The 23,502-nt window shown below is 38.1% G+C and overlaps 1 protein-coding gene across 1 annotated transcript in view; it reads right to left on the reverse strand.

Annotated features, from left to right (window-relative positions):
• The window catches only part of col8a2 (collagen, type VIII, alpha 2), a 251,273-nt gene that overhangs the window by 68,475 nt on the left and 159,296 nt on the right, over window positions 1-23,502 (reverse strand). Inside the window, exon 3 of the mRNA XM_028819896.2 lies at window positions 7,635-7,813. Within this exon, the coding sequence (XP_028675729.1) occupies window positions 7,635-7,788 (154 nt within the window). The 5' untranslated portion in view covers window positions 7,789-7,813. The remainder of the gene's footprint in view (window positions 1-7,634; window positions 7,814-23,502) is intronic.

Genomic DNA, 23,502 nt, shown 5'->3' on the forward strand with positions numbered 1-23,502 from the left:
TAACATGCTTAAGACATTTGCAACTAGAATAGACAAATTTGTCTTTTAAGCTAAGTAACAAAAATAAATTCTTCTTTATCTGTTTTTTTTCTCAAATTAAAAATTTGAGTTGCTCTACCAAACACAAGCTCACTGATTATCCACATTCAAAGAAATAGTGTCCATTTTAATTAAAGGACAAAATGGAAAGGTCCAAATTCATTAAAGCAGCTCATCATGTTGTGAGGGATGGCCGGCCAAATATTCCGGTCCACACCTCCAGGCCGCCAGATGGAGCCCTCCCAGCAGCATGGAAGTTCCCCGAATTCCAGCAGGGCCTTATGGACATTGTAGTTTTTATAAACAACCCTGCTGGATACCATGGGGACCACCAGGAGCTGCTGTAGGGAGGCTTGCAGAGTGCTACGTGCCCTATAACCCGGAAGTGTGTCCTGATCACATGACCGGAAGGAACGACGTGCTTCCGGGTTGAAGAAAAGGACTTTTAATCTGACCCGGAAGTGATGAGGACTCATGGATTGCAGGGCTGGAACCACTTCCGGGTCAGGGACTATAAAGGACTCTGGGAAACCCCAGATGAGTGAGCTGGGTGGAAGGGAGGCAACGTGTCTGGAAGAGGAGGATTGGTTATTGTATTGATTGTTGATTTATATGAGTAGTGTGGAGTGGAGGGTGCTTTGTGCACATTATTATTATAAAATAAATAATAATTGGATTTTTACCCAGTGTTTGGAGTGGTACCTGAGGGTTCAAGCGGTCGATAGGGGCCTCAACTGCGAAAATGTCTACTGAAGATGTACCAGGTTTAGCTGGACAACACGTATACATCTGCCCTTCCTGTCCATGCACAGAATGATTTTTCAAATTCCTTTTTCTCAGTTTATTACCCCGCTATTTTTAATGTTAAAGAAAATATTCCAGTCTTCCATCTCTCCTGTGTACAGGATGTTCCAGCTGCAATAATACGTGCACTTTCTTAGGTATTGTGATACTAAGAATAAAGGAGCACTACAAGTAAAATACTGTTCCAAAAAGCAGATACTAAAAAAATTCATTTTTTGAGATTGACTAATTTACTCATCACAGAGCATTTTCAGAAACTCCTAACATCAGTGGAGGCATTTTTTTTATAAGGAAGAAGTGCTACAACCTCAGTCAAGACTGACTTCATTTATCTGCATGGTGACTATTATGGACAACTTAAGTCATTCATCAATTTTTTTGATGTATATACAGTGTATTATTTTTTATTTATTCAACAGATGTATTAGAGTGGGGCAAGTGAACTCTCCATTATTCTTTTACCAAAGACTTTCTTAAGCCTATATAGATAAAGATACGGAAGACAGCTAACAAGTAATGTCATCCTGATGACTTCAATAGTTGTATGGCTGAAAATCATGGATAAAATTCTTCCAGAATTTTTGAGATGCTTTAGCTAACGCACCGCTTCTGTGTAACTAGAAATGTGATGAAAAGACTGTAAAATAGACTGCATCGATTAATGATCTGCTGGAAAATAAAAGTCAATTTATAACACTGGGCAATACATTGTTTCATATGTTTTGTTTCCTGAAAAAATGTTGATGATTATAAATAAACAGAAGCTGAGCACAAATACAATGGGGCAAAAAAGTATTTAGTCAGCCACCAATTGTGCAAGTTCTCCCACTTAAAAAGATGAGAGAGGCCTGTAATTTTCATCATAGGTATACCTCAACTATGAGAGACAAAATGAGAAAAAAAATCCAGAAAATCACATTGTCTGATTTTTGAAGAATTTATTTGCAAATTATGGTGGAAAAAAAGTATTTGCTCAATAACAAAAGTTCATCTCAATACTTTGTTATTTACCCTTAGTTGGCAATGACAGAGGTCAAACGTTTTCTGTAAGTCTTCACAAGGTTTTCACACACTGTTGCTGGTATTTAGAGCAGTGTTGCCTCTAGAGCAGTGATGTTTTGGGGCTGTCGCTGGGCAACACGGACTTTCAACTCCCTCCAAAGATTTTCTATGATGTTGAGATCTGGAGACTGGCTAGGCCACTCCAGGACCTTGAAATGCTTCTTACGAAGCCACTCCTTCGTTACCCGGGCGGTGTGTTTGGGATCATTGTCATGCTGAAAGACCCAGCTACGTTTCATCTTCAATGCCCTTGCTGATGGAAGGAGGTTTTCACTCAAAATCTGACAATACATGGCCCCATTCATTCTTTCCTTTACACGGATCAGTCGTCCTGGTCCCTTTGCAGAAAAACAGCCCCAAGCATGATGTTTCCACCTCCATGCTTTACAGTAGGTTTGGTGTTCTTTGGATGCAACTCAGAATTCTTTCTCCTCCAAACACGACGAGTAGAGTTTTTACCAAAAAGTTCTATTTTGGATTCATCTGACCATATGACATTCTCCCAATCCTCTTCTGGATCATCCAAATGCTCTCTAGAAAACCTCAGAAGGGCCTGCACATGTACTGGCTTAAGCAGGGGGACACGTCTGGCACTGCAGGATTTGAGTCCCTGGCGGTGTAGTGTGTTACTGATGGTAGCCTTTGTTACTTTGGTCCCAGCTCTCTGCAGGTCATTCACTAGGTCCCCCCGTGTGGTTCTGGGATTTTTGCTCACCGTTCTTGTGATCATTTTGACCCCACGGGGTGAGATCTTGCGTGGAGCCCCAGATCGAGGGAGATTATCAGTGCTCTTGTATGTCTTCCATTTTCTAATAATTGCTCCCACAGTTGATTTCTTCACACCAAGCTGCTTACCTATTGCAGATTCAGTCTTCCCAGAATGGTGTAGGTCTACAATTTTGTTTCTGGTGCCCTTTGACAGCTCTTTGGTCTTGGCCATAGTGGAGTTTGGAGTGTGACTGTTTGAGGTTGTGGACAGGTGTCTTTTATATTGATAATGAGTTCAAATAGGTGCCATTAATACAGGTAACGAGTAGAGGACAGAGGAGCCTCTTACAGAAGAAGTTACAGGTCTGTGAGAGCCAGAAATCTTGCTTGTTTGTAGGTGTCTAAATACTTATTTTCCACCATAATTTGCAAATAAATTCTTTAAAATCAGACAGTCAATGTGATTTTCTGGATTTTTTTCTCATTTTGTCTCTCATAGTTGAAGTATACCTATGATGAAAATTACAGGCCTCTCTCATCTTTTTAAGTGGGAGAACTTGCACAATTGGTGGCTGACTAAATACATTTTTGCCCCACTGTATCATTTCAGATTGACTGTAGGAGTTTGGAGAAGTTTGAAATAAACATTTATTGAATTTTAACACATTTTATTTCTTAATGATGCTGACACAATACATTTCTTCAACTGAGCTAAAAATGTTTTGCTGCTGATCTTTGTTTGTACTCAATATCTGATGCTTCTCATTTCAGAATACAAAAATAGCTGGCCAGTTTTGCTGGATCCCACCTGCCCAGATGCTGCTTTTCTGTTGTTGTTATATCCTGGTGAAACCTTTCACCATGTTCGTCATTGCATCAGAATTATCAGGGAAGAAATCCAAGTGCGAATGCAGAAAATGAATCTTTAGAGACATGTTGCACTTCATGGTTTTGCGTGCTTGTAGTACATTTTCAACCAGTTGGATGGGGTTTGGTGCTTGGTAGTTGCCAAGAAAATTTTCAACAACATCCTTGAATGCCTTCTATGCAATTTCCTCCAGTCCTACTAGCACAGGGGTGGGCATTGTTGGTCCTGGACGGCCACAGTTTGTGCAGGTTTTTGTTCCAACGCAGTTTGTTAATGAGAAGTCAATTATTGCTGATGAAGTGGATTCATCATGCACTATTTGGATTAATAAAACATTTAACAGAAGAATGTGACGGACTGAAAATGATCCGTTTCAGGCTTCAAATCTTTGGAAAGGGAAAATTATCTATGATATAAGAACATAGCATTTCAGACTATCAAGCCATAAAATTAAATAAGGTTTGAGATCGGTGAGGATTGGTTTCTAATTAAGCAATTGGGTTGGAACGAAAACCTCCAGCCACTATGGCCCTCCCCAGGATTGACATTGCCCTCCTTGGTATCAGTTATTTGTGAAAACATCTGCCTCAAGTGCTTCTCATTCTTATTTTATAGCTTTCATGAATTTTTTCATCAGTCCAAATTTTTTATGAAAACACAAAAATATCATTGTTCAGTAAACAAGTGGTTTATATGCCACGGTTTTCTGTCTAGAACCAAATGCTTTCAAAGTGACCAGCTCTTTTTAATGTAAGGAGTCTCTTTAGCACAGCTTTCCCATTACCAATGAAACAATAGTACTCAGTATATTTGAGCTGCATTCCTAGAAACAGTGCCACAGATGTTCCAGTTGTAGTTTTTGTACTGTATATGTACAGTATACTTATAATATGAAAGGATATAAAAAAGAAAATAGGTGATTGGTATAAAATGGTATGTGATATGATAATTTAAAAGGAATTTTTGTGATCAGCACGCCAAAATTCATATGATACAGCCAAAGGTGTTCAGGACGCAAAATCTTTTTGTCCAGTGTAGTAGCATTTCTAATAAACCCTACTACTACTGAGCAGACATTACTCACATTCAGGAGAAGCTGAATCAGAATAGAATATCTAGATGTAGATGAGGTTTTCAGAGAATATAGTTTTGGGAATTGAGGATGACACTTGTACTCTGCAGAATATGTTGTCCACGTTTATATAATTTGGTGCAGTCTTTCTTGTGGCATTAAGAGAAAAGCCAAGCAAAATTACACCTTTTATTGGCTAACTAAAAAGATTACAATATGCAAGCTTTAGAGGCAACTCAGGCCCCATCTTCAGGCAAGATGTAATTGTGGCATTAAGTAATTTCCTGCAAAGAATTTAACATTGAGAGCAAACATCAATGCCTTCAAATTTTCATTTGCTGACAGTGGTGATGGAGATGGTCCTTGGAATTAAAAGCCTTTTCCAGTGTAATAACCTGCCATGTCATTTTTAATAGCTCTTGATGATTATTTGCCAAAAGGGGTTAACTTAGACATTTTGCCTCATATCTGATTCTAATTCTGGCACAAAATGAATGGCAATGAACTGTGGCTAGCCACCAAGATATATTATAAGTAAAAGAAATTGAGATTTTCAGTAGAGAGAGATGTGGTTATTGTGAAAAGAGTGATGGTAGTCTTGTAGGACCAAGGATCAGAGCCGATGAGTTTTTAGGTGTGGTCACATATAATGTGACAAGCACCTATGGCAATGTCCAGATCTGTCTGTCTGTGGCAGGAAAGCTGTTATGCACAGAGTAAATAAACATCTACTCAGCAGTTACTTTACACTAAACCATCCTCACAACTCTATTATCTGCAGATTATAATGGTTCATAATTTCATGGACATGATCATTTACCATCAGAGTGCCACATTCACTTGATATCCATAATGATCACTGTAATAAAGTTAGCCTTTCATTTCTGTTATTCCCTAACATTTGTAATAACTGTTAATTGGAAATTGAAAATTGTCATTGTGTATGAATATGGTGTGTGGGTGTTGTGTGCGTGTGTGTGTGTGTGGGTGTGGGTGTGTGCGGATGTGTGTGTGTGTGAATGAGAGTGGTCCCTGTGATGGACTAGAATCCTGTCCAGACCTGTTTTCATCCTTTTGCCCAGTGGTAACGAGACAGCCTTTGGTCACTACAACCCTGAAAATGGACTGAGACGATTCTGGAGCCTACTTTCTGAATTCAGTCCATTGATGGCTACATTTCCTGTACAATCCTCAACGCACTTGAATGTTACACCATGCGTACATTTGCTAACTTGTTTTGAGTTGATTTGGCCAATGTTGTGTACAGGGTATCACCACTTCCGGGAAACTCTGGGTTCCATTAGAATCAAAACATATTACATCTCCCCCAGGAGAAATGTGATTGTGTTATGAGGGAACATGGAACTTGTTCACTTTGTGTAGTTTGTTGCTACCATAATCCTTACCAAGACAAACAGTCTAAAACATGAGTGGTTGCACATTTGTTGAATTTCGTCTTTATTATTGGATTTGTGTTACTCAGCTGCTACTTTTCTGAATTCACTACTTATTATTTCATGCTTTGTTATGATAAAAAGCTGCAGCCAAATAGCCTGCTATTTAAAATGTCTTCAAGTTGACTAAATTAGCCCATCCCCAATGTTTTAAAGTTATTTTTGCAAATATGCTTAGTACTCATTTTCTTGTAATGAGTCTTATTCTTTTTACTAAATGTCAGGCGTCTTCCTGAATTTAATTCTTCTGCTGGTATGAACATCTGTAAAGCAGAAAGTTATGTCTTTGTGTATATGTTATTAAAGTAAACCTTAAGTTTTTCCAGGTGTGAAATCACTTTGTACAATAATTAATGCAGGAATCCGAACTCAAGCATGCAAGTTAGCTGCAGCCTGCATATAAAAACAACTTACTTGTCAGCGATATTAGTTAACAAGGCTTTAAATAATTTGATCAAAAAAAATTAAATTCCCATGTTGCTAAAGAACAAATAAATGAAGACATTTTTACTAATCCTTGAAGACATTACTATGCTGTTTTCTTCACTTGAGGCTAATACATCTTGATCAAGTAACTAATGAATTAGCTTCTCACACAACTTATGATTGACTGGGCTCCTGTTCAAGTCCAGTTCTTGAAATACATGGTTTGAGGCTGTGACTCTTACAGCAACACTTTCTAGCACAAATATAAGGAAATAGAAAGATATGCCACATTTTTTCCTTTTCTCAGTCCACTAAGCTGATTTATTTCGGTTTTGACCAACTAATAGAGAACCTTACCATTTGTAGGCTATTATATAAATAAAGTTCACTGCCCCTTTTTTGCTTTAGTTTTAATTTTTATGTGCCACTTCTTGAATGTTTAAACTAGTCTCCTTGTGTTTCTATTCTTTTCAGTAATATCAATGCAAAGATAGCTGTCCAATGATTATCTCTGTTTTAACAAAATAGATGAGAATGTTTTGAATACAGCTTTCTCAGCTGTGCAACATCTGATATTCGACTGTTCTAAATAGGACGTTTGTATCTCCAAAGGTTAGCATTTTCCTGTTTAGTGTCATATAGAGTGTACATAAAGAGTTGCACACAGTTTGTGAATTGTATGGCTAAAGCACTGGACTTTATAAACCACACAGATGCTGGTGCAGTTGCCATCTCTGCCTCACTTTGTGACCCAGTAAGATTCATCTAACTTGCCAGTACTTCAATTGTAAAAAATATTTTTAAACATATGTATTATTTCCTAATGTAATGTTCTGTAAGTGTAAGTTACTTTGGATAAAGGTGTTAGTGAAATTTACAATTATTATCTTTATATATATAAAATGACAAAACATCCGGCATCTGTGCCCAGGCATAATGTCTTCCAGTGTATATAAAAAGGCTGCAATGTGCGATGAACAAAGGCAACAAGAAACACAAAGAAAGAGTGATGTAAGATCTAGCATATCTGGTGAGCAGAGGTTAAATATACAACATGATTGAAACAAACTGGTTTACCATGGTACTAGTTGAAATAATAATATTATCATACACTGATACACAAATGGAGAAACACAATAAGGTGTAAAGTACGGAAATACGCAATCAAATACTTTAATACTTAAGTGAAGAGTTCTCCTACCATAATACTGTCCTTTACCCTCTCTGAAAGGAGGTCCAAGAGGGCCTTTCACCATTGGTTGCATGTACTTCATCTGGGGAAGAGGTGGGTATCCACCGCTGGAGGCTAAAGCCACAGTCAGGGAAAGACAGGCGGCCCAAAGTAGGTTCTTCATTGCTTGCTTCTCTTAGAGTTTATTCCTAAATAAAAACATAACAGTGTTGTTCTTTCAGTTGAAGTAGAATTATTCACATTTGAAGGTAAAGGAAGGAAAGTTTAACAAAATGAAAAATCAAGGCAATTTATTTTAGGACCAGTCTTATGCGCATATATTGCCATGAACATGTGCTTCATTGCTCAAGAAATCAAACATTACATAGTTCTTAAATTCTAAATCTTCTGCCATTACATAGAGATGGAATTTAAATTAGTCAGGATCATAATGAGAGTGAATGATTGGCTCGAGTGATTTAAACATTCAGCAAGATGTCAAAAGGTTTAGTCAACATCTACAACTTTGTCAACAGACTTGTGAGATATTGCTGCTCCAGATAGCCACCGGTAAAAATTTACTTTGAAGATATTTTTGTGGGTATGTATTGGTGCAAGAAAAATATGTTTATAAAGACTAATGTTTATTCTTCTCCAGGGGTGCAGACTTCAGTTCCTGTCCTGGTAACTGTACATTTTGTACATTCTTCATGGGCTTTCTCCAGGTACTACAATATGGTCTCCTTCCAAATCCCCAAAATTTCCAGATATGGTTGACTGGCTCCTCTGAACTGGCTTTGTGTTAATGAGTTTGTATGTATGAGTGAGCTTGCCCTATGATAGAGTGGTAGTTTTTCCTGTCTGCATAGTCTGCTCTATTCTCTGGTACTGCAAGACAGATACTCACTGAGAAAAGGTATCTACCATTAACATCCCACCAGCACTACTGCCTCACATTTCCAGGTGATAGGTTCAAATCATTGTGTATAGTTTACACATCCTCTTTAAGTTAGCGTGGATTTCCCACTGGATGCTGTGTATTTTCTCCCCCACATTATAAGGCCAGTCATGATTTTTTAGTTTGCTGACCCAACATAAAACAATATGAGTAGATATTCCCCATAACTTACTGCCACTCAATTCTTGGCTCTTTCTTTGCTTTTAACCGAAGCTGCCAAGAAGGTTCTGTCTCAGTGAGCTGAAACTACTGAAGACACAGTAAGCACAGAAAATGGATGGGATAATGGATTGACAACAAAAAAGTCTCTTTAAACCCAGTGGAGCAGTGTGGGGAAGAGGTGCGTTCCTAAGTAGAGAGTTAACTCATGACAGGGGATATTTCATATTTTGTCAATGCTTTACATGATCAATAATTTAAAACCTTTAAGTGACAAACTAAATACAAACAGTGCATTCTATCTTTTAAGGGTGGCAACATCATGTCTGTGATGCCATTAGTATATTCTATACACTATTTTTACATGTGTTCGCATATAATGCCTCAAGCACCATTTGAGAAACCCTGCGTCTGCCTGTCTGTCAATGCACATGAAACAACTCAGCCCCTGGTGGACCAATTTTGTTGAGATGTAGCACACTTATTCTTCCAAGAAATTTATCAGGACAGTTCAGTTTTTGTTCAGATATTTCAAACAGATTGTATGAAGATTTCAAATTTAAAAATTTACAAATTTCCCATTGAAAAGCATTGGTGAATTTGTGAACTCGTTCATCTTAAAATGGAGAAACTTTCTGTGTGACTTTAACCAGAAATTAGTTTAATGCTTCGGTTTTCCCTTGAGAACAGTTAATTGATCTTGTATATTTTGTATATTTTCTTCTTTTACTCATCTGGCAGCCGCTCGGATACCCAGTGCAAGTAAGTCAAACGCTGGGCAGAGCACTTACACAAATAGCTCATACTGCAGCGCCTTCTCCTGCTGCTTTAGATAAGTTAACTAATCCAGTGCAAAAAAGTAATTTCTCAGGATATGTAAGACTGAAATGATTGAACAAGATCATCTGTAGGTTATTATTATAGATAACCAGCATTCTCTAAAAAAATGTTAAATGGGGTTTGAACTAATTAATAACATGAGAAAGGTGCCACTACCTGAATGATATAAATATTGAATGGTTTTAGAAATTGACATTGGGAGTTGGCAGGCTTAAGTGGCTCGAGCCCCTACTCTCTGGCACTCAGCCATTGATCTTTCAATTAGTTCCTTTCCAGGTTCTTACTTATATATATAATTTTAAAGAATGTCTGTGTTTTAACTAATATTACTAGATACAGTATATGGTAAACGTATTTCAGTTTCCTTTTCTCCTTTCAAAGGGTAATAATGATACTGATGACTTTATGCTAGTGTTGTTAATTTTTTATTAATAGATATTTTTCATTTGCTAATTATTGGATACTACTCTATTGGAAACATTATAAGAAATGTTCTGTTTAAGAAAACTGAACAATTAGTTACAGATCCTACACCACTAACATCAATCAATGTCATTTTCATATTACTTGAATTGTAGTCTGCTGTGTATGAAAGCTTTTGAGCCACCACAAGACTATTGCTCCATTTTTTAATCCAATATAAAGTACTTTTAAAAAGCACATATTTAATGGAGTCTACTAACACAAGTAATTGTATTCTATTACTTCTGAATATGACTCTTTGTTACAAAATATTTAGAAAACAAAAATGCGATAACTGACTTTTAGATGAAGTAAATTAATATGAAATGCTCCAACTATCATATCAGTTAACTCAGTTGCTGAATTCTTTACTGCTTGACGTTCTGCAGATAATTCAGCCTGGCTATAGTTATTCTCCACTACAGCAAGAAGTCAGGCAATCCACATGCACAAAACAATTGACTCTGTTACCTCTGTAACAATATATTATTATACCATCCAAAAACAGAAAAAATGTCTAGAAAATATTTTAATCAGCGATGCACTTCTGCTTAAATAAACTCTTACCTCTCTCTCTTTCAGTCTCTCTCTGCTGGTTTAACTCCCATTTTCCAGGTTCACCCAGGTTTACTGGTTGCCTTTAAGAAGGATATATTAAAGTAGAATATCCAAGCACCCAAAAATGAAATTGCCTCAGTAAGGCAGAAACGGAATGTTGGTGCTGTGGTTGGTATGAATTCATTTTCCTGGGTTCCTATCATGCATCAAGTTGTTTTATGATAAGTTTGCAAGTTTTCCCTATGTCTGCATTGGTTTACTTTGAAAACTCTGATGTTCCTCCAACAGTTCCATAGACATCTTAGGTAAGCAGATTGAAAGTCTATATTGGCCTGGTGTAAGTGTGGGTGTGCCCATGTATGTATCCTGAGATGAACTTGTGTTATGTTCATGTTTACATCCTTGAACACAGTGCTGGCTGGATGGATTGTGGCCTTCTGAAATGTTTAATTGGGTTTAACAGATTTGAGAATGTACATTGTGTATGTACTGTATGTTGCCACATGCATGCGCATAGAAAGCAACTTGAAGGTCTGGGTGATGGTAAGTCTCTGTCAAGACAAGGGGTGGCACCGTGTACAAAGACCTCTCTTCTTCTCCTTCTGCAGAAAGGATGATTGACACCAGCCTATCTGATGTCACCACCTGATTTTGTCTGCCTGGACCCACTGCTATCCTAACCAATCTATCTAAGAAATCAGGATGACTCAGTTTGCGTTATATGCGCGTTTTCTTTTGCATTTTTGCTTAACATTAAACAGGGTTGGCCACAAGGTGCCCTAAAAATCTAACTTTGTCCTGAGGTTGCTTTTGCAATGTATAAACTCTACAACTTGCAGAATAAAAGCCTGACATGCAATGGGGAAGTTTGTCTGATAAGCTTGTAGAACCTCTCCCAGCAGAGTATACCCCTTCACAATTCTTACATAAGCCTCATATGTTTATGAATAGAAGTGCTATTTTAATACTTATCACATAAGCTTGGGTCCCTACTATAGTCAATAATCAGCTCTACCTTATCAGTTTACATTGCTCTCAGAGGCTTTTGGCTTCATCTGAAGATTCCCTTGATGCTATCTTACAAGTAAGAGTTACAGTATATGTGTATTTGACAAATTTTGGTTTCTGGGGCTATCCAATCTGACGAAAGAAGTCTCACCCCGCCCCATATCGCCCCCCTGAACCCCGTCAATTTAAAATTTAAATGTAATTGAGGGATTAAGCATTGGAAAGCCACCACACGAAAATTTATCACAACTGGCGGGAAAATAAAACCTCTAAAGTAACTGATACATTTTGTCACTTAATAATGATGATTTCATTTAGGAAGATTTCATCTTTACTTTACTGTGCTTTGGAAAGTTGACCCACTCTTGGGTATTTATCTGTGTTGCACAGTGCTTACTGTGGTTTTCTACAGCAGAAAAAAGGTGCTTTTCCAATTTCTGTATTTATAGTATGATAACATACTCTGTCATCTCTTTTGCACATTCACCTCTCATAGCCTGAGAGGCCATGTCACAGCATGTCAAAAATCTCAAGCTCTCACATTCAGTTCAAATGTGTTTCTCCACATTTCTACAAATTAATTATTTTGCAGATGGCAACGAAACAAGCATGCAACAAGCAAAGTCAGATATATTAACACAGATGTTTCAAGACAAAACAAACACAGATGTTCCAAAACAAAACAAAGGTCAGAGATTATAGTTAAAAAAATAAACAAGTAAAAAAAAAAAGGAAATTAAAAGCACATTTTTTATTTCCTTTTATTTCGTTTTCACATATGTTCAATAATTATCTGTTAGAAACCACTATACTTTGAAAATGCCCACCATGATGTCACATGGACGATGCTGACTTTCTACACAATGCATAAAATGAAATCAAAATATGTGTGAACAAAACTTTAAAAATATTAATTAAAAAAACAGATCCTTACACATGGTAATTATGAGAGTCCAACACAATTTCCATGATGTTTTATCTCCTTAAATTGATTGGGGAAATCAGGGACATGTGGAACAGTGCCCTCTGCTGTAAAGGTATAGACACTATATCTGGATGATACTGTACCTCCAAGCATTGACAAGAGAAATAAATAGTTTATAATCTTTCAGTTCCTTGCATACCACTAATGGTTGTCCTTATTATGCCTAAGGGCTCGTTTATACTTCACGCTATGAACGCGTACGCGCCTGCATCATGGCTGCCACACGCTCTCAGCGTTCATTTGATGCATCCTCTGAGCAGGTCCTCAGAAATTAACGCGACGCGTCCATGAGTTGCAGTACCAGCAAAAAGTCGGGGGGCGCAGTGTGCTAAAAGTTGGAATGTGACGTCAGAGTCTCTGTTTACTATCTACATGTGACAGAAAGCCGCTTTGCGGATCCTACAAGATCGGTGTGCGCGCTTCGATGTTTGATAAATGGTTTGATGTGGTGAAGCAAAATGCCGACATACAGATGTATTCGTGGTGCTTTTATAGTCAAGCGTCGCATATTCCCGATCGTAATGACACGGTACATTTCAAAAGTCTCACATGCCGTCTTCTGTGCTGTCTTTTTTTCTAGGGCTTCCTCTGGTCCTGACCGCAGTGGATCACCAGCAATATATCGCCACACTGAGCACATTAAATGTATGATATTCCAACTCTCTGCACATTTAGAATCCTTAGATTTATACTTGATATCACTTTCATGATGAAAAGCATTAAAGTATGTATATTACATTTTACAGGTAAATCGGTAATTTTGTTTAAATAATGAATACTGTTAATAATTACACACATGGGGGTGACACAGTGGTGGAGCGTTAGCGCTGCTGTCTTGCAGGGAGTCACGTCGCTGATATTCCCTGCCTGGAGTTTCCATGTTTTCCTACTAGGTTTCCTCAGTATGCTCCAGTTTCTTTCCAAAGATATGCAGATTTGGGGATTTGATGCCGCTAAAATGATGCTAGTGTATGTGTGTGCTTGTATTCACCTTGCAATGAGCTGAGGCCTCATCCAGGGGTTGTTTCTCACTCGTGCCTAATGCTTGCTGGAATGGACACATCCCTGGATTTAATCAATAAACATCCTTTTCAGAGATATTGCGGTAAGGTGTCATCAGAATTTAATGGGTGTTCTAGGTAATTCACAACACAGAGAAGCCAAACATGTTCTCACCGCGATAATATCTCACACTGCCACCTGGCGGATTCCTCCAGATTTATGTAAAATACACACACAAGTAAACACTACAATGCTTGCATAGCAGGAGCGTCTGCTGCAGCATGCGTCGCGTCGCATGAAGTATAAATCTGGCCTAACCCTAAATTCAGAGCTTCTTTGCCTGTTTGTCCTTAAAAGCAGTATAACTGCTTTTACTGGGCTTTAACCAGTCAGTCACTCAGCCATTTTCAAACCCACTTAGTCCTGAACAGGGTTGCAGGTGGTCAGTTGGTGTTTATCTCAGTAAGCATAGGGTGCAAGGCAAGGAACAAACTCTGGACAGGGTGCCAGTCCATTGCAGGGCAAACACACACACACACACATCCTCACACATCCTACAGTGAATGTAAGCAAGTTTGTGGATTAACACAGGACTGATGCCATTAGGGAGACTTGTTGCAAATGAGTTCCAAAGGCAATTTTGTTAGCATTTAAAACTATTTATAATTAGTTGCTCTTTTTTATTTTTAGCACCTATGCACGGACCTACAACCACTTCTGTTTGCATCACAGCTTCACTTAATGCTTTAATGACTGTGATGCTGCCAGGCTATTTGTTAAGAATTTTTTATAATTTGTTAAGAATTGTTATTAAAAGTTTGTTATAATCATGGATGAGGTTCAGATAGGAAAACATACAGCTCACATGTTTATGCTTGTGTTCATGTAAGACACACCCTATAGGGTCTCTGGGGAACCTCTGCTTTCTTTTCTACACTCCCATCCAAAATCCTGATAGATCGATGAGAATTACTTCAACATCTGAAATGGGTATAATTATCACTGCATGTACTAGTTATCTAAATAACATTGAACTGTACACCCTCTTGAGCCTTATGTAGTGGCAGACCTACAGTATATTTTTGGGCCCTGAAGCTTGAACTGTTATGGGGACCCCTTCATCCCCGTATATTTACAATATATTTAAAATGAACCATCCTTAGTTTGAATGGGTTTTTTTTTCGCTTATGGCTAGTCTAAATGTTACTTTAATAACCTTTTAATTTTTATTTTAACTATTATTTTGTATTGAATCTACTCTCTATATATAAAATCCTAAGCCTAAAAGTGCAACGATTTTATGTGACATTTTTATGTCACGTTTTTTGTCACATTTTAAATCAGGCTTATTTTAAAACCTGCATATATATGTTTGGTATCATTCTTTTCAGAATTTATCAAACTTTAATGTGATGTTGTTAGATTTTTTTTTGGACTAAAGCTACTTCTGGCACCCCTATGGGATTAGGGGTCCTGAAGCTTATGCTTCATTAGTTTCATAGTAGACCCTGACCTTATGCATGCATCGGTCTCTTATACCGAAAAACAACCCTTGAGCAGCTTTATTGTGAGTTTCTTTTTAGATTATCATTTTCCAATAGAAGATATAGTGTGGTATGTTCTACCATTGGAAAGAGGTCACCAGCATAACAAGTACAATTTTTTTTATAAGCGGCAACAGATACTGATGCGTAGTGCAAGATATATTGTGACATTAAATTTACACTTTACCTCAGATAAAATGAAAACTTAATTGAAGCTGCTGCATTTAAATAGAGTGCACTTTATTTTTCTTTTAATATTATATCTGGAACAGTAATGGAAGGAAGGATAGACACTCTTTATTTTGTAAACCTTCTGTAACAAAATTAAGATTGGCCTGTGTATGTTTTGTGGTTACTTAGATGCTGTGTTTTGTTTTTATTTAGTAAATTCTTTTGAGGTTTCTAATCTTCCTGCATATGTAATAGCTTTAGTGACTGATATGTGTATTACAACAAGGTAAAAGGCTAAATCATATATTTGTTAAAAGTATATACTGTATATTCAATAGAACTCCAACTTGTAGCTTGTTTGGGCCTTTTTCGCCATTCTCCTTCACATTTTGGCCATATCATTTACAGATGGCAGTGGAAATCAACATCAGTCACACCAAGAAACTTTTTCCTGTCTTTATGTGTAACGTTTTGGTGATCATCTGCCCCCTGTAGCTGAAAGGAGTGAAATGTGGAGTGATTTTCTGCTGTTGTAGCACAACGACTTCAAGGTCTGATGAGATCTGCATCCTCCTGTGCATCATTATAAAATACGAATATACAGTATAAAGTAATAGCCTTTCTGTTGGCTTGAATGAGCCTGGACACTCTGTTCTGACCTATTTCATTAACAATATGGTTTAGTTCATGGAACTTACACTTTGAACTCTAAAGTGTTTAGCGTAGAAAAAATCCCAGTGTGGCAGCTGTTTCTGAGATCCTGTGCCCACAACATCTGGCACCAGCAGTCACATTATTGTCAAAGCAGATCATTCTACTGCTTTATCAAACAACTAAACCTTTTAACCACATGTGCATGCTATATAAAAATGTGTAAAATGCTAAAAATGTATATATTGCACCAGCTGTGTTACCTGGCTTCATCTGGAAAATTTCCTAAGACAGCGATCTCTGGTTACGGTTCTGTTAGTTAATTGAATGTATCAGAAAATAGTATATACTGTATCTAACTGAGCCCTTTTCTCTATACAATATTTGTTGTTTTTTACCAGGAGTAATAATATTAGTTCACTAGAGCGCTGTAGCTCACTACAGTACTATAGTATTATTAATTCTTATTATTTTATTTTAAAGGCTTTATCCTGAATGTCACAGTCAGACAATAAAGTTCAAACACTGAATTGTGATTATTTATATGCTGGTTGTGGGGCACCCGTTCACTGAGCTGTACAAGTACATACAGCATTGATGTTTACAGATTTCACATTTACATGGTCCATTCAATGAACCGAACATTTTAAGTACTATACAGAAAAGAACATGTGAATAGAAATAATATCATGAACTATGTACAATGTCTGCCTCCTCTATGTGCTGGCTATGGGGGACCCGTTCACTGAGCTGGGCAAGTGTTAAAACTGACAAAGGCATGCCATCTGCTCCTGACTCATGTCATACCCAGGATTTGAACTGGATCTTCCCTATTTCCAGATTGTGAAGTGGCGCATATAGGCCCATCCCGCTCTGACCCCTTGAAGTGAACACTTCAGTTCTCTACAATATTGCATGCACTTTATCACCATTGTGGACACCAATCCCCCCTCTCCCCCCCATGTTCTTCCATGTATTTGTATATAAGCATGCTTTACAATTCAAGGAGAACATTGCCTATTCTTGAACTCCTCAGTTGAATTTGAATATTTTACACCACAAAGCAAGGAAAAGGAAGAAGAAGCCAATAAAAAGAATAGGGAGTATTGTGTGACCCTAGGATGTCTCCTCTTCTTTACTACTTTCTCTCCCTCCCTTTTACTTCTGGTGAAGTCACACCAGCACTCACAACCACAGTGCTTGACACCTGCTCTTAAGCTTTGTAACATTCTTGCTAAACACATTTCACTTGAGCTTCACTGCTCTTTTGTCTTTCTACTTTGATACTGCTGGTGGACTTTTTTTGAATAAAGCTACAAGCACCTTTTCTCTATGTAAATCCTTCTTAGAGCTCATCTGATAATGTTTGCAGTATGTTGCCATACCCTACTTACTGCAGTATTCTTATCAACAAACATCAGAAAATAAAAAAAAAAAACACAGGTCAGCTAATTTTCTTTTTTGTATAATGTCACCAAATTCATATCAAATAAGTCAAAGCATTTTTTAAGATTTTGGGATACTTAGTTTTTCTATCATTGGGATTGTTTTACCTTTAAATTTTGATATATTCAAAATGTGCTTTCATAGTGGATACCTTTTTTCCCTAGATGTACAATCCAGTAATTTCAGCTTTTTATCTAAATGGGAAATAGGGTTTTTATTGGTGAGTGAGTGAATTGAGTGAGGTAACTTTGAATATTATACATATACAGTAATCCCTGACCTATCGCGGGGGTTACGTTCCAGAGCCCCCCGCGACAGGTGAAAATCCGCGAAGTAGCGACCTATATTTATTTTATTATTTCTACATATTTTAAGGCTTTATAAACACTTCCCACACTCTTATAAACCTTTCTCACTCTCTTGTTAACCTTTCCCACGCTCTTATAAACACTTCCTATGCTCTTAAACACTTTCTGCATTCTTAAACACCGCAGACCAACACTGCACACTGCACGCAGCGATCAGACGTCAATGTGTCTGCACTCGCTTTGTGAAGGGGGGCAGCTGAACTCTCAGCAGAGCAGAAATGGACTTTGTGCTGCTTCTGCCAAAATGCCTGCTTGTCGCTCTGCGCGTTCAGAAGGAGGAGGAGGAGTGTGTGTGCGTGTGTGTGTGTGTGTGAGGGCTGAACGCACGTTCGCTCAAACCCCCCTCCTCGGAGGCGCAGTCCACTTCGCATTGTCAAGGGGGTGGGGAGCTGAATGAACACTAAGGAGAAGTGGACTTTGTGCTGGCTTTGTGCTGCTTGTCGCTCTGCGTGTCAATAATTTAAAAGCCTGTACAATCAGGCTTTTAGGTGTACATCACCTATTTTCCTGTCTCACTGTCTTGTCTTGCGTGAAGTTAAAATGTTTTATAATAGTGAGATGTTACTCATATCCTTAGCCCGACATCCACATATCATATGTGTTAACAAAGTGTGTTTTATAAGTTTACATGTGTTTAAAGCATGTGGGATGGGTATTTTAAGGCTTAAACTATAAAAATGTTTATTTATATGGTCTTTCTATATCGTGGATTTTCTCCTGTTGCTGATGGGTCTGGAACATAACTTCAATCACTTGTATTTAAAAACCCGCGAAGTCGTGAATCCGCGAAAAGTGAACCGCGAAGTAGCGAGAGATTACTGTAGTTATTGAGCTGGAGCCACATTATTGGGTGTTTAGAGGAGCAGGATATTTGCATTCATAGACACAGCCTACATGTATATAATGTGCTGTGCACATTACTACATTATCTTCTACTAAATTCCACAACCAAGCACACTGTTTGCTCACCATACAGCCTCTTTTGTCATGGCCGGTGATGCTTGTGGGTGTTTCCTGTACATTTTCTGTTCCTTCCTTCAGTAGCATAGCCTGCTTTTCTCAAAAAGATTTGCAATGCTTTTTTGATCTCTCAGATTCTGGGGCCTATTTTGGGTGCTTCTTCAGCAGTAAAGCTGAACTCACAGTCAGTTTAGTTTCCTGAGGAGGATAATGGATTAGGTTGTATTTTCATAAGAGTCTGTTTTTCTTTAATGTAACCACATTGGCTTGCCAGAGGTATGCAATTGCCTGGACCACAGTGAAACAGTAAGCTAACTTCTGGTAGAGACACATGTTTCTTACAAATTGCCCTTTTAATAGATTCAGAGAAGTTCTATTATATTGTCTGCTTTATGTTTGTTGCATAAGGCCCTGCTCAAACCTGGAAACATGTGAAGGGATCTCATATCTTGATACAGCCCTTGAGATCCTCAGCTGGAAGCATGTGGAACAGCATGAGACTTTCAGAACTATGATTTGGCTTGGGATTAAACAGAAATAAAAAAAACAATCCAGACAATCAGGCCCACTGTGTTCAGGAAAAGTGGTACTGGACTGCCAGTATTAAGACCACAAAGCTGAGTCAAATACATTTCATTCTGCTTAAAGTTCGCCAGTGGTAACTGTGATCCACCCAAAATTGTAACAGCTGGGGGTATCTAAGGCATCTGCAAGGCTACAGGCAGCTCTCTTTCTTGATGAAAGAAATTATTTTGGCCTCAGCACTAGTTTAGGGGTTTTGTACCAAGAGATACTAGATGGTTGACATGCCGAAGCCAGGTGAAACTATTTAACTTGCAAATTCCCAGTTGTCTCTGTGCGAGAAAAGCAGTTTAAAACTGGTGGTTATAGAGGTGTGGAGATTAATAACGGATAGTGTAAAATAGATGGGGTGAGGAGCCGAAAATTGGTACCAGGGGCCACTGTTTACAAGGCCTTTAGAGGGAACTAGAAAGCATCTTGTGAGTAAGGAGGAGGAGGAAGTTGGCAGCATGCACTGATTACAGCACATTGCTGCATCCACCACAGACTGAAAACAATTTTGAAAATCTCACTCAAGAAAATCTAAGTCCAAAAGTTAAATTGCATGCCCACATATTGTATAAACCATAGCATACTTAGGAAATTGAATTACTGATTCAATCCACAGTCAAATGAGGCAATGCACTGAAAACTGTATATGTAGTTTTGTCTCAAGGATATGCAATTTGTTCTCCCAAAATGTTTAAGTGGACAAGGTTCAAAGAAGCTTCATAACATTTCCATGGTGCTAAAGTTGTATGGTACCGTATGGTGTATGGTAAACCTTTAAGAGTGAGGCTAATTTTGTTAATAAGTACTGTATTTTGCATAACTTCAGACAGTTTTCTTTCAGTTAAGTTAAGCATATTGATTTACAATTTCAACCATTCTTAAATAGACACTGATAGAGAAAGAAAGTCAACATTTTCTGGAATGAGAAAGATATAGCTAAAGGTTTTTTTGTGGCCAAGTGTTTGTTGGCATTTTAATGGCAGTAATGAGCAAAAAAAAAAAAAAAATCAGCAGATTTCTTGCAAAATAAAAAAATCATAGGTGACAATGATAACAACTAATGGTAAAAATAACACCTTCCAGTATCTCACCACACCCACAATATTTGCCCTGTTGATAGATAAAAAATACTGCCTGAGTAAAACCTAAGACAGAAAGGCAACCAGGACATCAGGCCCTACTGAGATAAAATTTAGGCAGAAAGGAGGAGTGAGTGACAACTATCACAGGCCATCCAGCCCCACAGAAGTTGCACCAGAGTATACAGATTTGTAATATTTCAACCAAGTGACCCATCGAATAGCACCGAGAGTTCTAGGTGAGTTAAATTGAAAAACAAAGCTTTCCAAGATGTAAGAGGTATAGGGATTTCAGCAATTGTGCTTAGACAAAACAGCCTCCATTGGACAGAGGACTGGCAGAGAGAAAGGAGAGGTCCAGTAAAAGAAAAGAAAAGGAAAGAGACTTTACTATGAAAGGAAGTCAAGAGAAAAATCTTGGTAGATTCCAGAAAGACTGTGGGGCACTCCTAAAATATATGCAAGAAACTACCTGGGGTGTTCGCATTGCAAAAGGGACCACAGGGATAAATGGACAGACCTGTGACAAAACTCTTTCATGAAGTAAAATAAGTGCAGTGGGCAATCCTGAAATGCATGGTTAGGAGATTAGAGTTCTTAGATGATATAAAATACTGGTGAGAACAGATTTCCAGGAGAGGAGGGTTGTTGAGGGAATGTCCCCTTGCCAAACAGGGGGAATCAATTAAAGGCAATAAGAAGTCTTGCATATACTAGCACATCGAGATGACACTGGTCCTGAGGTAGGGGTGGGGGGGAGGGACTGAAGATAGGAAAACTTTACAAGATTTATAAAGGCACCTTAGTTGTAAGTAAAGGGAAAAACACAGGATGGAATTGCAAACTCAGAACTTGTTGATCAGAATGCAAGCCATTGTTAAAAATTCAACCAAGATTGATACAACTTGGCACTTTCGGGGTTGGGGGTAGGAAAGGGGTGTAGATGATGCAACCACCTATGCATAAAGCAGGGATGAAAATGGTGCCACTTTGGACAATAATCTAGGATTGTTTCAATGCTGTGCCATAAAGTCAACATGCAGGAGATTAATGGTCCCAAGTTGAGATGTTAGTTTTAGGGACAGCAGTACTGGAGTCAATGGCAATCTGGAAAGTGAGATTAACAGCAGACGTCAACCAGTTCACACTGGACGCAGAACAAAACCCCAATAGTACAATTAAAACTTCTGGGGAGTAGACTCTGCCCACCAATCTATCACAAATTAGGGTGCAAAACTTAACAGAAGGTCTGCTTTTGTTCCATCAAAAATTTGATATCAGGGATCTCTTATCCAACCAGTATTTATTTGAAGGGGAGCACAGACTTCATTAGGTGCTTTTGCAGGAATAGGATAATATTCTACAACTGTAGTTTCAGAGACGTTTTAGCTCTGTACACAAGGATGGTCAAGAGGAGGGTACATGGGATTCTGAAGGAGTACTTTATGTTCACAGTTGTTATTGTTTTTTTCTGTCTTTGCTTTTCTATTTCCCCTATTTATCACTTTTTTAGCAATGAAGGTAGGAATTTCCATCATCCAACCCACTACATCCTAACTACAGGGTCACGGGGGTCTGCTGGAGCCAATCCCAGCCAACACAGGACGCAAGGCATGAAATAAACCCCAGGCAGGTCGCCAGCCCACCGCAGGGCGTGCACACACACTCACCCACACACCAGGGACAATTTAGGATCGCCAATGCACCTAACCAGCATGTCTTTGGACTGTGGGAGGAAACCGGAGCACCCAGAGGAAACCCACGCAGACACGGGGAGAACATGCAAACTCCACGCAGGGAGGACCCGGGAAGCAAACCCGGGTCTCCTAACTGCGAGGCAGCAGCACTACCCACTGCGTCACCGTGCCGCCTGGTAGGAATTTCAATTTTTAAAAACAAGCATAACTTATGGGTATCCATTGAAGGTTAGTTCCTACGTTATCCTGAATTGGATTAAGTGACTTGATTAAATGATGTGTAATAATTTATGGGAGAAGAGTATTTTTTATTGAAATACAAAAAAACTTCCAAATTAATTCCACACAGTTCTGGACTGGAAAAATAGGGTTCAGTCATGGATGGATGGATGGATGGATCTAACTATGATTATGAAACCTGCCAGCCTTACACAAGGCAGCAAGGCCAGAAATATGTCAGCAAGGGTTTCTACATAACACAATAAAAGCAGCTATTTCCTGATACCCACCTAACAGAAACAGCATGCTTGCTTTATTCACACATTTTAGCTCACAACACAAGCAGTACTCTCCAATTTTTTATGCCTTCATTGACATCTGACAAATTAAAAATCTCCTGAGCTACAGATGTTTTTTTTTTCTACTCATTCTTTTTTTTTTACAACATACCTCTGAACATAAGCACACATCAGCTTTTCATTGAAAGTCTGAAATATATTTGATAAAAAAGCAAAGGTTTATTTTTTTTAAAGCGGACAGAGAGACTTCACGGCACATTCACTTTGAAGTTTAAATTTTGGATGCATTTTCTGAGAGCAATTGCTCAATGAGCTGCCTCAGCAAACTTTGAAAAGTGGCAGCTCACTTAACACAGGATTTTTCAGTTTGGCATAGTTTTTAAAACACTTTGACACAGTTTATAAAAACAAGTTTCCAGCATTATTATTATCTCTACTCTGTCAGATCTGTTATTCAGCGCTGATTTCCTCCCTGGATTTGACAACAGTAAGAATTCCCACCAAGTATTAATTATCTTCTTTGTTTTAATGCAATGATCTAAAGATAAATTATATTTCAAAGCCAATTTTTCATATTCAGTTATGTCTCATAAAGCTTTAAAGATATTTAATGATTCTATGATGTACATATTTATTTTATTATAGAAGTAGTGGTATTTGCTGACAATCAAACTTTTAACCTTTTTTCCTTTCTTTGAAAATAAGTTTTTGATTTCATATGTCTGTGAGAAACGGAAACGTTTACCACAGCAAAAAGCATCCATCTCAAAATTCTGTCTGGAACATAATTTCCTACGGGATCTGGTAACTTTACTTTCCATATACAAAATGTTCCTGTTGGGTAGCACAGCAGCTCTAAGGTGTTGATACTGTCCATAAAGAACAGGTTAAAAATTCAACCTTTGTAGAAGCTGATGAT

Source organism: Erpetoichthys calabaricus, chromosome 14 (assembly GCF_900747795.2).
Source record: "Erpetoichthys calabaricus chromosome 14, fErpCal1.3, whole genome shotgun sequence".
NCBI lineage: Eukaryota > Metazoa > Chordata > Cladistia > Polypteriformes > Polypteridae > Erpetoichthys > Erpetoichthys calabaricus.